The sequence below is a fragment of the Hyperolius riggenbachi genome, chromosome 2 (assembly GCF_040937935.1).
Source record: "Hyperolius riggenbachi isolate aHypRig1 chromosome 2, aHypRig1.pri, whole genome shotgun sequence".
NCBI classification, from domain to species: Eukaryota; Metazoa; Chordata; class Amphibia; order Anura; family Hyperoliidae; genus Hyperolius; species Hyperolius riggenbachi.
The window spans coordinates 358,761,460-358,774,839 of record NC_090647.1 but is presented as its reverse complement, the minus strand read 5'-3'; the positions used below and the strand labels follow the sequence as shown (position 1 = coordinate 358,774,839).

The following is a 13,380-nucleotide window of genomic DNA, read 5'->3' as shown; positions in this document are numbered from 1 at the left end:
TCCTCCGCTGTCTGCAGCTCTGGGAACCGGGTCTCATCACTGTTGTCACTTGGCTCCAGTTTACGCACAAGAAGTGTGCCCTCTACGCTGCTGGAGAGATACATAGGGGGCGCACTTCTCATGCGTAGACTGGAGCCGACTGATGGCAGCGACGGGACCCAGTTCCCAAAGCTGCAGACAACGGAAGACGGTGGCGTGGGAGCAACCGAGCGGATGGGGCTGGAGGAAGCCCCAGGTGTGTATAAATCTTTTTTTTATAGTTCAGCTCTGAGTCCCTTTAAAACCCATGCAGATTAGGGCAAATCTGTTTTCAATAAAAATATGAATCCAATATTAATTGGACATGTCCATTCTTTGGGCTCTTTCACATTACATAACGCTTGCAGGAGCCGATTTCCTGCAAGCGCTATGATCTGCAGCGTGGACATCAGGATTTTGGGGTGCAATGCTGACTAGCGGCGGTAGTTCTAATTCACCCGATGGGAAAACGCAGATGCCGAATGATTAAAAGCTCCCGGCTGCGTCGTACCACAATGCACCAAAATGCAGCGTTGGATGTGAAAGGTAAAATGAAAGTCTATTGGACTTTCATTTTTCCTTGGTTAATGCAAAGTATTTACTTTGTTTTGTATTGCTGTAAGGTGGGGGACCAGGTAAACCATTAGTTTTAAAGTTTCCACACACCATACATTTTTTCTGTACTTTTTTTTAGATCTTTTAATTCCATCAATTGTCTTTATTGTTTTGTTTGAAAATTCAATCCAATCCACCATACACTAAAACTGATCAAAATTTTCCGGCATGGCCGATAGATCAAAAGATTTTAAATTCTTGAAATTTGATAGATTTTTTTGATAGAAAGAAATTACATTCAATTTTTATACAATTGATTGCAAATTAAAAAAAATGTAAGTATTTGAATAAATCTGCTATGGCCACTTTTAGGAAGATGCTGACTGTTCACCTGATCTCACAAATGTGTACTTTAGGGCCCTTTTCCACTAGAGCGATTCGATTGCTGAATCGCAAAATCGCAAATCGCTAGTGATTTTTAAATCGCTAGGGTTGTTACTTTATCATAGAAATCACGAGAAGTATTTTCCACTACAGTGATTCGATTTGGAAATCGCAAATCGCAATCGCTTTCTGGAGCGATTTTTGCAATGATAATGCAATGCAAGTGAAAATCGCAATCGCATAACAGAACTAAAAATCGCAATCACTGGCATTTGTGATTGCGATTGCTAGTGAAAAAGGGCCCTTAGAGTGGGTAACTTCTGTGCTGCTTCTGCTCCATTGCTGTTTGTCGCTATACAGTCATACCTCTGCACTGCATTGACACTTTAAAAAAAGGTGTGTAGCCATATTAAGTTAAATATCTCCTCTGTATCAAAACTGACTTCTGCACACTATGCAAATAACAGAGTTACTTTGAGTGAAAAAGTGAGCACCTTTAAATGTACTTTTAATTAATTTGACAGAAAATCGTCAGCTGGAGTTAGAGGACTACCAAAAGAAAACTGAAGCGCTAACCCAAGAATTAAAAGAAGTGAATATGTTGCTAAAAAACACTAAGGTAAAGGCTTACCTGAATGTTGGAGATCATGTGTAACATCTATGTAGGTTATTCCTCTGTGTATGCTTATATGCGCAGCACAAGTCAGCCAAAACATTACAACTACCTGTCTTGATATTGTGCAGGTTATAATTATTAACTTAGTGTATTTATATTGTGCTGGCATCTTCCACATCACTTTACTGAGTCAATAGCCCTTTCATTAACTGTCCCTCAAGGACGCACATGAAGGTTCTGGAGTGGCTTGGCCATTTTCCTGACCTTAATCAAATAGAAAATCTGTGGAAAGAGCTGAAAGTTCGAGTTGCCATACATTATCCTCAACACCTTATTGACTTGTAGAGGATCTGCAAAGAGGAGTGGGCCAAAATACCTCCTGAGATATGTGCAAACCTGGTGGCCAACTACATGAAACATCTGACCTCTGTGATTGTCATCAAGGGTTGTGCCACCAAGCACTAAGGCATCTTTTGATATGGGATCAAATACTTATTTTAATGATTACTATGCACCTCAATCTCTGACTTTGGGGCACTGGGTTTTTGAGGGTACTCAAAATCAGCATCAGGTCAAATACTTCTTTCTCTCTTTGTGTGTGTGTATGTATATATATATATATATATATATATATATATATATATATATATATATATATATATATATATATATATATATATATATACTGTACAGGTATATATACATACATTTCATTATAGAACCATGAAATCTAGGAGCAGGGTAATGCAGAAAAACCGTCTCACCCTGCTATTGCAAAAATCCTGGTGTTGTTAATTATTATTCCCGCTCGTGGCCGCCATTGATTTGGGGGTAACATGCAATTCGGCTTCTCGCTATTGCTGGCCGCCGAATGACACTGTTTTTATCGTGATTTAGACTTCGTCTTTTTACAGCACCTAAATTACATACTCAGTGCCACTGTAGCTATAGCCCAAATTTCCAGTGACCTCTTGAGGGTGCAGCGGATTTCAGCAGTGCTGGAGTAGTGCAGCGGGGAGCAGAAATGTCAGTGGGTTCCACGAAGATGCAGCTGGAACTCTTCAAGTTGGAAGACGTAACAAAGGGTAAAAGAAGCATAAATAAGAAGATGATGTCAAACTAAAGAAGTATACTGAGGAAAAAAGTTCCCACGGGACCTTTCCCCACATGGTTAACCCTTACTTTCTCCTGGGCACAAGAGAAAGGAATGAGCCCTTCATGAAATGGTCAGGAGTTTTGCAGGAGAGGGTAAAGATTTCTCTCCTCCAAGGTCCCCTCCCATGTCATGGACCATTCAGGCTTGTATAACAATGTATGGTAAAGCCCCGCGCTGTCCATCTCAGCCATTGTGTGGCCATTCCAACCTGCATGGCAGACAAAAGGTTAAAAGTATTGAAAAGAGGAAAACGACGTTTTTTGTTGCTTTTTGTTGATTGTTATAACAGCAAATATAAATTTTAAAAAAAGTAAATATGCACAGCCATTTTCAGTTAATCGTTTAACCATTTGCCGACTGCGACACGCCGATGGGTGTGGCCGCGGCAGCAGCCCCAAGACCGCCTAACGCGGCGTAAAGTCCTGGGGCCAGCTAATGCAAGAGATCGCGCGCAGGCTGCTCACGCATCTCCTGCTTGGGGGGGGCGGAGCTCCGCCCCGCCTTCAGTCTCCGAGCGGCTATTGCCGCTCGGGAGACTGTTAGACGGTGAGATCGCCGTCTATTTCTGTGTACAGCGCTGCGATCGGCTTCATCGCTGTACTGGGGACAGCCGTGTCACACAGCTGTCCCCCTGGGGGACAAGAGAGCGATTGGCTCTCATAGGCAGAAGCCTATGACAGCCGATCGCCGTAATTGGCTGGCTGCGGGGAGGGAGGGAGGGAACTTATTTAAACAAACAGTGATTTTTAAATAAAAATCACCAACAATAATATTTATTTAAAAAAAAATAAACATGCGGGGGGCGATCAGACCCCACCAACAGAGAGCTCTGTTGGTGGGGAGAAAGGGGGGGGGGGGAGATCACTTGTGTGCTGTGTTGTGCGGCCCTGCAGTTTGGCCTTAAAGCTGCAGTGGCCATTTCAGCAAAAAAAGGCCTGGTCGTTTGGGGGGTTTAACACTGCAGTCTTTAAGAGGTTAAGCAAACATTTGTTTGCTTCATTTTTGGCTCACTGTATCTTCTATTATTTCTCCACATAATCACCTACTTTATGTAAGCATGTATCTTATCTTTTTACATGTTTTTCATTTGCAAGTAGAATCACACTTCTCACCTATGGGTTGGTGGGGTGGGGTGGGGGGGGCTTCATGTTAATGCTGCTGAACAAACAGTTACTAGTGTTCTGCAGTCATGTGCCAAGTGGCGCAGGTAGAGACAGATGTATGTTAGAGTGAACCTGAAGTGAAAATAAACGTATGACATAATGGATTGTGTGTGTAGTAAGGAAGATAAGTAGAACATTAGTAGTGTAGAAAAGAGTCTCAAATTCTTATTTTCAGTTTTATAGCGTTATTTCAAATATTGCCCCAGACTATCACAATAGCAGTTAGAATCTTCACAATTTTAAAGAAAACCTGTAACAAAAAAAACCTCCCCTGTGGGGTACTCACCTCGGGTGGAGGACGCCTCCGGATCCTATTGAGGCTTCCCCCGTCCTCCTTGGTCCCACGGCGGCAGCGAAATTCCTTTCGGAACGGCGGCGATGTAAATATTTGCCTCCCCGGCTCCAGCGCAGGCTCAGTATCGGCTCTCCGCATGGAGATAGAAAATAGTCGCCTGCGCAGTAGAGCGGATCCGATGGAGATCAGCTATTTTCGCCTATCTCCATGTGAAGAGCCGCAACAGTGCCCCCGCTGGAGCCGGGGAGGTAAATAAGTCAGTGCTTATCAGCGCTTGTCAGCCTTGTCGAGGGAGGATTCCGGGACGCTTCGGGGGAGCCAGCGCTGGACTGCCTGCAGCTACAGGAGTGGGGGAAGCCTCATTGGGACCCAGAGGCTTCCCATTCCCGAGGTGAGTACCTCCCAGGGGAACTTTTTTTGTTACAGGTTCTCTTTAAGTTGAAAAAGAAGCAGTAGTAATGACCCTTTGACGTTTCCTGCAGTATAAACATCCTATTTAGGTGCACATGTAGGACGTTTATAGACATCCATATACCTTGAGTGGCAGAAAATAAAAAACAAGGAAACGTCCCCTAAGTTCCAAAAATTTGGGTTAAGTGGCTTGAGCATTAAATAAAGATACAATGTGGGGGTGTGCCTGGATGCTTTGGACCTGAGCCACAAATATGTAGTGCTAAAACAAGACTAATGTGTTCATATAGACTGCCTCATTCGGGGATGTTATATGCTCAGGTTTTAATGTTATTATATGATGATTGATGAAGCCACCTATGTCTACGTTTGAATACCATTGATCGCTTGCAGTTTCATTATGATGCAGTTTTAATGTACCAATGCCATCAATGTTGTCCATGTGATGCTGCTATTTGCTGTAAGGTAATTTTTTCTATGTGCATGGAGATGTATATTGTTTTTTAATCATGCTTCAATAAAATCATTTTTGTTGGAAAATACAGACCATGTATGTTCTGTGTAACACGAAGGGGCATCCTTAGCTGGAATGGCGTTCCACTGGTACACTTAATACAACCTCTGAGACTGACTTTTGAAGATCCATTGTATTATAAAACTTTGATTATAACGCACTAAAATATTACACAGGGCCGTACAATACCTTTCAGAGACATTACGGTATTACACAGTGTTACACAGAGACATTACAGCGTTACACAATAGGAACACAAAATAGTGATGTAACAATGTAGGGAAATATGGTGAAGGAGCTAAGCGCACGGGGTGAAGGGCACGGCCATATATACTGTATTTACAATCCGTGAGCTTTCATTAATTAATTAATTAATTAATTTTTTTACTTTTAATTTGAAAAAAATCAAATGCTCAATTTCTAGACCTTTTTATGTTTTTCTGTAGGATGCACTGAGCAGCAAACAAATTCAGTTACAAACTGCAGAAACAAAGCTGGACGAAGCAAACAAATGTAAAGAAAAACAAGAGAAAGAAATGGAAGAAACACAAGCTTGCCATGCCATGCAGCTGTCAGATCTTCAATCTAAAATTGCAGACCTGACAGAAATGTTGATGTCTGAACAAACAAAGTAAGCATTTTTTTTTTTACATTTTTTTAACAATTCATAATGGTAGTTCAGGAATCATTTGCACTTACAGTATGAGAAAAGAGAAACTGTGCTCCAAGAACTATAAATGTATAGAAAGATAGGGGTTCGCAGTTTAGATTAGAGCAACCAAACTTTTATGATCAAAATTGTTCCCAAACAAACCCTGCTGACCTTCAGGCCTTCAACTTCAAAGTGCACACAGTATACGCTATAGACAAAATAGAAAGTCGCACATAGTGCTCAGTACTGTATGGTAAAACTCACAATGTGCCTTAAACAATCAGCACTCTCCTGAGACTTGGTACCACCAAAAAGGAAGTATCAACAGCCAGCTGCTCTCCCTGTTGTGGTTCCACTCACCAGACTGCTTCTTAATTCAAGCATGTCATCAACAATCTGGAACCTGTCTCGCCCAGCCACTATATCCAAGGCAGCAAAGGTTAAAATCCAAGATTTTTATTTAATATGCGGAACATAACAGGAACTGTGAACTTTCAGTGCGGCTAAGCTGAAGACGTCAGGTGGCACGCCTCACTTCTGTCACCTTCGCCGTACTTGAGCACGTCAGCCTGAATGTATGCTGATGCTGTGACATGCTTGAATACAGCAGAGGGTGCCAGGCTGACACTGATGTGGTGACATGCTCGAGTACGGCGGAGGAAGTGAGGTGTGTTGCGAATTAGCCGCACGGCAAGTTCACTGCTCCTGTTATTACCCGCATATGACATAAAAGTCTTGGATTTTAACCTTTGCTGCCTTTAATGTTTTAAACAGAGGTGGGATAAAATCATTAAAAAAAACTTTAAAAACAGGAAGGTAGTGGTGTACTTATCTCCCATAAGTATACTCGACAGTCTGTATTCAGTAAAATGGATTTCTTTATTCAAGTGTACTCTAAAAAAGGAGTACCCTTGAATAAAGAAATGGTTTTCACTGAATACAGACTGTCGAGTCTACATGGGGAGATAAGTCCACCACTACCCCCTGACGCCTGTTTAAAACATTAATTTTGTGAGTCTACCCTTGGTAAAGGGGTGTTATCCCCTTTTTCTGCTTGTACGGCGAGCAACATTTTTAATTCTACTGGAGTCGGGTCTAATCTCCCCACCTGCTTTTCCAGTGGTTACCTGTGGGGTAAACCAGATTTTTGAGTATGAGCTCATATACACAATTTAAGTGATTTACTGCACTATTGGGGCTCTGGATTTCCTTTTTACTTTCTTTGCCGCCTTGGATATCGTGGCTGGTTGAGACAGGATCCAGATTATTGATGACATATTGATGACATGCTTGAATCGAGAAGCAGTCTGGTGAGTGGAACCACAACAGGGAGAGCAGGGAGATACTTCCTTCCTGGTGGCACCACGTTGCCGGAGAGTGCTGATTGTTTAAGGCACATTGTGCATTTTACCACGCAGTATTGAGCACTATTTGCAACTTTGTATTTTGTCTATGGGGGATTCTGCGTGCACTTTGAAGTTGAAGGTCTGAAGGATTATGAGCTCAGTTCGCTTGGGAACACTTAGAGTGTACCTGAGATGAGAAAAAGAAAACATTTACCGTATATGTACCTGAGGCTTTCCCCAGCACCTTTCTGGCTATTGGCTCCCTCGCCTTCTTCCCAGGCTGCCTCAAACCTCTCGCTGTCCGGCTAAATCTTCTAGTAGATTCTAGTAGCCACGTACTATACATGTGCTGCCCATTGTACACCTGTCGCCAGGAGTACTACTGCACAGGTGCAAATGGGGGCGTATGAGTGTGGCTGTGTCACGCATGCTGAGTACGTGGCAGCAGGTGGCGATTGGAAGATGGAGGATCGAGGTGGCCCTGGAGAAAGCCCCTGGTACATATAAATGCTTTTATTTTTCCCTGTCTCATGTTTCCTTAAAGTGAACCTCCGGACTAAAAATCTACTCAGCAGAACTGAAAAGGCTTGGTGTTTCTTTAAACAGTTTCACAGCATCAGAACTTTGTTCCTCTTACCAAAGCATCATTTTTAGCTAAGCTCCACCCATCATAGAAAACTGCCCAGGTTTTTTTCCCTGATGTTGTGCAGAGCATGATGGGATTTCCTATGTTGTTATTCACATTGCCTAGCAACTGGGAGGGGTGATCAGCACACTCATGCTCTTTGTCACCTCCTTTCAACCAAAAAGATGGCTGCCCTCGTGAAATCAAACATTTGCCTGTTCTTTTAACCAGTTCGGCCTATCTGGACGAGCTTCCTCGTCCAGATAGGCACTGCTGCTCCCGCCGCATGGTGCGCGTGATCGGGCGCATCCGCCGCTAGCCCCCCGACCAGTGAATGGGAATATAATTCCCATTCACCGATCTAACTTCCCCGCAGAAATACCGACGCTTTCTATCCAGAGAGCGCGGTATTTCTGCCCCCAGGAAACTTCTCCTCTGAATTTTAGTTCCTGGATGCGAGATCGTTCGCATCCAGGACTTTTTTCACTGTGGCTATCTTGTGGCCAAATAGTAAACTGCACCCACATTCATTTTTAATTAAACAATTTTATTATTTTACATTTAAAATAAGCAGTTTCCCCTCCCACACCAAAAATTACCCATATACATTTTTTATTAAAAAAAATAATAAAAACAAATACAATAAAAGAAAAATAAAAACATCATAAATAGTTACCCAAGGGTCTAAACTTTTTAAATATGCATGTCAAGAGAGTATGTTATTATATTATTTAAAATTATAAGCTTATAAATAGTGATGGACGCAAATTGAAAAAATGCACCTCTATTTCTAAATGAAATATCGGCACCATAAATTGTGATAGGGACATCGTTTAAACGGTGTAAAAACCGGGACAGATGGGCAAATAAAATACATGGGTTTCAATTACGGTAGCGTATATTAATTTCAAACTATAATGGCCAAAAACTGAGAAATAATGAATTTTTTCTTAATCTTTCTGTTAAAATGGTTTTAGAAAAAAATAATTCTTAGCAAAATGTATCACCCAAAGAAAGCCTAATTGTGAGGAAACGCGGAAAAGCCGCCGCGTGTGCCAAGAGCTAGGCGGCTGACTCCGCGTCCTACGCGGCGGTTTGCACGTGTCTGGTGGTGTGGTGGAACGCGGAAAAGCCGCCGCATGTCCTGACAGCAAAGCGGCTGTTTGCATGCAGCAGCATGTGCTTGGTGTGGCTGGGTCTGTTAGTGCACCTAGGCAGATGGAGAGCTATGCTCGCGCGGGCCTGAATTCAGGACCTTTATACCTGCAGAGGAAGTGTCAGCTGATCAGAAGGGTCAGCTGATTCCTGCAGGACTCATGATTGGCTGAATGGTTCGGGCGGGGCAGCAGAGTCCAGCAACTATATATTTTGCTGCTTATTCAGTTGCTGGTTGTCTGGCGTTGCGATCACATACGTGGGAGCACCCAGATCCGTAGTCAGATCCGCAAGTGTGCCGGGACCAGCTGGAGCTGTAATCCTACACTTAGCTAGTTTCTGTTGATAGCTTAAAGTACTAGTTTGATTGTGATTATCTGTTTTGACCTTTTGCCTGCCTGACTATCCTCCTGAACTCTGATCTTGTACCTCGATATTTCTGTTACCCTGTTGCCGAACCCTGCCTGTACCTGACTCCGCCTTTGCCTCTTGATATTGTACTTTATCTGTCCGTGTGTGTACGACCTGGCTTGTCCGACCTCGAGAACCGACCTCACTGTTGGAGGCGGTTCCCCGTTCTATCAGTGACACTTCCTCCAGAGTGTTACTTTTGGACAATCCTTCCTACTCGCAGCCTGACTCCTCCCATCTTGGAGAGTCCAGGTCTTCGGAAGGAATTTCGTGCAGTATACCTTACTGCGCTGAGGCTTAGTCCTCAGAGTGTTACTGTTACACCAAACACTACACTCTACTCAGGTGAACAGAGGTTAGCTGGTATATCGGATTATCGGTGATACTGCAGATCACTTATAATCTGGTATACATCTGTATTCCCAGTGATACTGCAGATCACCGGTAATCAGATCCTCTCTGTGCTTCACCGATCGTTACAGAACGCCAGACCAAAAAACAGATGGACGCACGCGCTGACCCTCTGACTGTGCTTGCCACTTCGGTGGATAGCATCCATCAAGCACTGGGCCAGCACAAAGCCTTAATTGATGCCCTATCAGGCTCTGTGCAAACCCTTCAGACGTCAGTTGATTCGGTGCGATCCCCTCCTAGTGATGACATACGTATGCCCGTACCTGATAAATTTTCCGGCCACAAGTCTGACTTTAGGAATTTTAAGAGTAGAGTGTTATCATATTTTGAGCTGAGACCCCGATCCTCGGGAACTGAGACCCAACGGGTCATATTTATTAAGACCTTACTAACTGGTGACTCCCAGACCTGGGCGTACAATTTGCCGGCCAGTAACTTAGCCCTTACCTCGGTAGAGGAATTCTTTAAAGCCATGGCAGTGATTTACGACGACCCTGACCTTGCTGCGACCTCTGAGCGGAAGCTTAAGCTTTTGCGGCAAGGCAGGGGTCCAGTCGAAGATTACGCGGCCGAATTTCGTAGGTGGTCAGTTACGGCCAGGTTTGACACCTATGCCCTGTTAGACTACTTCCTGTCTGGGTTGTCGGATGAGGTCTCCGACCTAATGTTAAGCCAACCCGAGCCCAAGACAGTCGATGAGGCCATCTCGTCAGCCATTCGAATCGACCGTAGGCTACGCCATCAGAGACAAACTAGGGGCAGTCATCGTGTCAGGGTGACTTCCTACGCAGCACCTCCTGCTGCACCCCTAGTAACTTCATCTCCTGCTGTCTCATCGTCTCCGGTCTTGCCGCCACCTGAACCGATACAGATCGGTCGGTCTAAGTTGACCCAAGTGGAGAGAAGACGGAGAATGTCTGAGCAATTATGTCTATACTGTGGTGAAGGGGGGCATAGGGTACGAGACTGTCCCATTAAACCGGATAAAAATAAGCCGGGAAACGCTACCGCCTAGGAGTTGTAAGGGGTGACACCCTGGGCGCCCAACTCACACCCCTAAAAGAAAGACGTTTACTCCTTCCTTGTACGATTACGTGGGGGGACAAATCTGAAGCCACAGAGGCCTTTCTTGATTCAGGCTCTTCGGCTAACTTTATGAGTTCAGAGTTCGCAGAAAAGTTGGGCATTCCGCTCACCCCAGTAGGACCACCTATCCAGGTTACTGCTGTGGACGATTCCCCGCTGCAAAGGGACCGTCCGCTGTCTCAGACACCAGAGGTGGAAGTCACTATTGGGGTTCTGCATAACGAAAGTCTAAGTTTCTTTGTATTACACATGACCACCTCCACAATTGTTTTGGGTATGCCCTGGCTGCAGCTCCATTCGCCACAGATTAATTGGGCTGCTGGACAATTAACTAGTTGGTCAGACTTCTGTTCCCAACAGTGTCTAGGGAAGGTGACTTTAGGTCAGACCAAGTTTCATGTGGAGGGTGTTCCCGAGCAATACTCCGAGTTCTCGGATGTATTCTGTCCCAAGGCTGCTGACAAGTTACCTCCTCATCGCCCTTTCGATTGCCCCATCGATCTCCGTGCCGATTGTATGCCCCCTAGGGGTCACCTGTATAATTTGTCTGGACCAGAGAAAATAGCGATGCAGGAGTACATTCGTGACAATTTAGCCAAAGGGTTCATTCGCCCCTCCCGGTCGCCTGCAGGGGCCGGTTTCTTTTTTGTTAAGAAGAAAGACGGAGGGCTTCGACCTTGCATCGACTACCGTGGCCTGAATAAAATCACGGTGAAGAATTGATATCCGTTACCATTGATAGATGATTTACTTACGCAGGACACGAACGCCAAGATCTTTACAAAATTAGATCTGAGGGGTGCATACAACCTGATCCGCATTAGAAAGGGCAATGAATGGAAGACGGCCTTCAACACTCCCGACGGGCATTACGAGTACTTAGTGATGCCCTTCGGGTTGTGCAATGCGCCAGCCGTCTTCCAAGAATTAATCAACGAGGTATTCAGGGAGGTGTTGGGTAGATTTGTGCTAGTATACCTTGACGATATACTGATCTATTCCAACAACCTCTCCGAGCACAGGGTCCACGTTAAATTCGTGTTGGACAAATTGAGGCAAAATATGCTGTATGCCAAGGTGGAGAAATGTATTTTCGAGGTGACCACTGTCACATTTCTAGGGTATGTGATTTCCACCTCAGGCTTGTCAATGGATCCTGCCAAGGTCACAGCTGTCCTGGAATGGCCACAGCCAGTGGGGTTGAAGCCCCTGCAGAGATTTTTAGGTTTTGCGAACTACTATAGGAGGTTCATAAAGGGGTACTCCACGATAATTGCCCCTCTCACCAGTCTCACAAAAAAGGGGGCAGATACCACCCACTGGTCTCCTGAGGCTGTGGCAGCCTTTTCGCGCTTGAAAAAATTGTTTTGCTCAGCGCCTATTTTAAGACATGTAGACACGTCCTTTCCCTTTATTGTGGAGGTTGACGCTTCGGAGGTTGGGGTAGGGGCGGTGCTGTCTCAGCGGTCAGGGTTACAAGGCAGATTGCATCCATGCGCTTATTTTTCCCGTAGGTTTTCTCCGGCAGAGAAAAACTACGACATAGGCAACCGGGAACTTCTGGCCATTAAATTGGCATTTGAAGAATGGCGCCACTGGTTGGAGTGGGCAGAGCACACGATCACGGTTTATACTGATCACAAAAATTTGGAATACATTGAGGGGGCTAAGAGACTAAGTCCCCGACAGGCCCGTTGGTCTTTATTTTTTACGAGATTCAGATTTATTATCACGTACACTCCAGGCAGCAAAAACATCAAGGCAGATGCCCTGTCCAGATGTTTCGAATTAGAGACAGCACAGCCCCCCGCTCCTGAGTCCATCATCCCGCAAAGGCTGGTATTACAACAACAACAACAACAAATAACATTTGTAAAGCGCTTTTCTCCCGTGGGACTCAAAGCGCATAAGCATGGCTCCGACCATCGTGGTACAGGGGAAGAATTTTATAAATCTGGAAATGCCAGGCTAAACAGGTGGCTTTTCAGTCTGGATTTGAATAGCTCCAGGGATGGTGCTGTCTTTACTGGGTGTGGTAGGGAGTTCCAAAGAGTAGGGGCAGCATGACAGAAGGCTCTGTCTCCAGATTTTTTGAGGTGCACTCTGGGAGTGACCAAGTTTATAGAACTTGCTGATCTGAGGTTGTGAGAGGTGTGGTGCAGCTTCAGCAAGTCCTTCATGTATCCAGGGCCCAGATTGTGCAGGGATTTGAATGTCAGCAGTCCAATCTTGAAGAGTATTCTCCATTCTACTGGTAGCCAGTGCAGTGAGCGAAGGATCGGTGTAATGTGACAGTGGCGAGGCTGGTTTGTTAGCAATCTGGCAGCAGCATTCTGCACTAATTGCAGGCGACGCAAGTCTTTTTTGGGGAGGCCAGCATAAAGGGCATTGCAGTAGTCCAGCCGTGATGTGATGAAGGCGTGGACTAGGGTTTGAAGATCCTCTGGGGGAATCAGATGTTTAATCTTTGCAATGTTCTTCAGATGAAAGAAGGAAGATTTAACTACAGATGAAATTTGGTTTCTGAAACTCAATTCCCCATCGATTAGTACGCCAAGGCTGCGCACAAGGTTGGAGCT

General features: G+C 44.6%; 1 protein-coding gene across 2 annotated transcripts in view; it reads left to right on the top strand.

Annotated features, from left to right (window-relative positions):
* Positions 1-13,380, top strand: part of SYCP1 (synaptonemal complex protein 1) — a 228,512-nt gene that overhangs the window by 119,184 nt on the left and 95,948 nt on the right. For both annotated transcript variants that reach the window (XM_068269681.1, XM_068269680.1), the window contains 2 exons: positions 1,482-1,576; positions 5,559-5,743. In XM_068269681.1, coding sequence (XP_068125782.1) covers positions 1,482-1,576; positions 5,559-5,743 — 280 coding nt within the window. The remainder of the gene's footprint in view (positions 1-1,481; positions 1,577-5,558; positions 5,744-13,380) is intronic.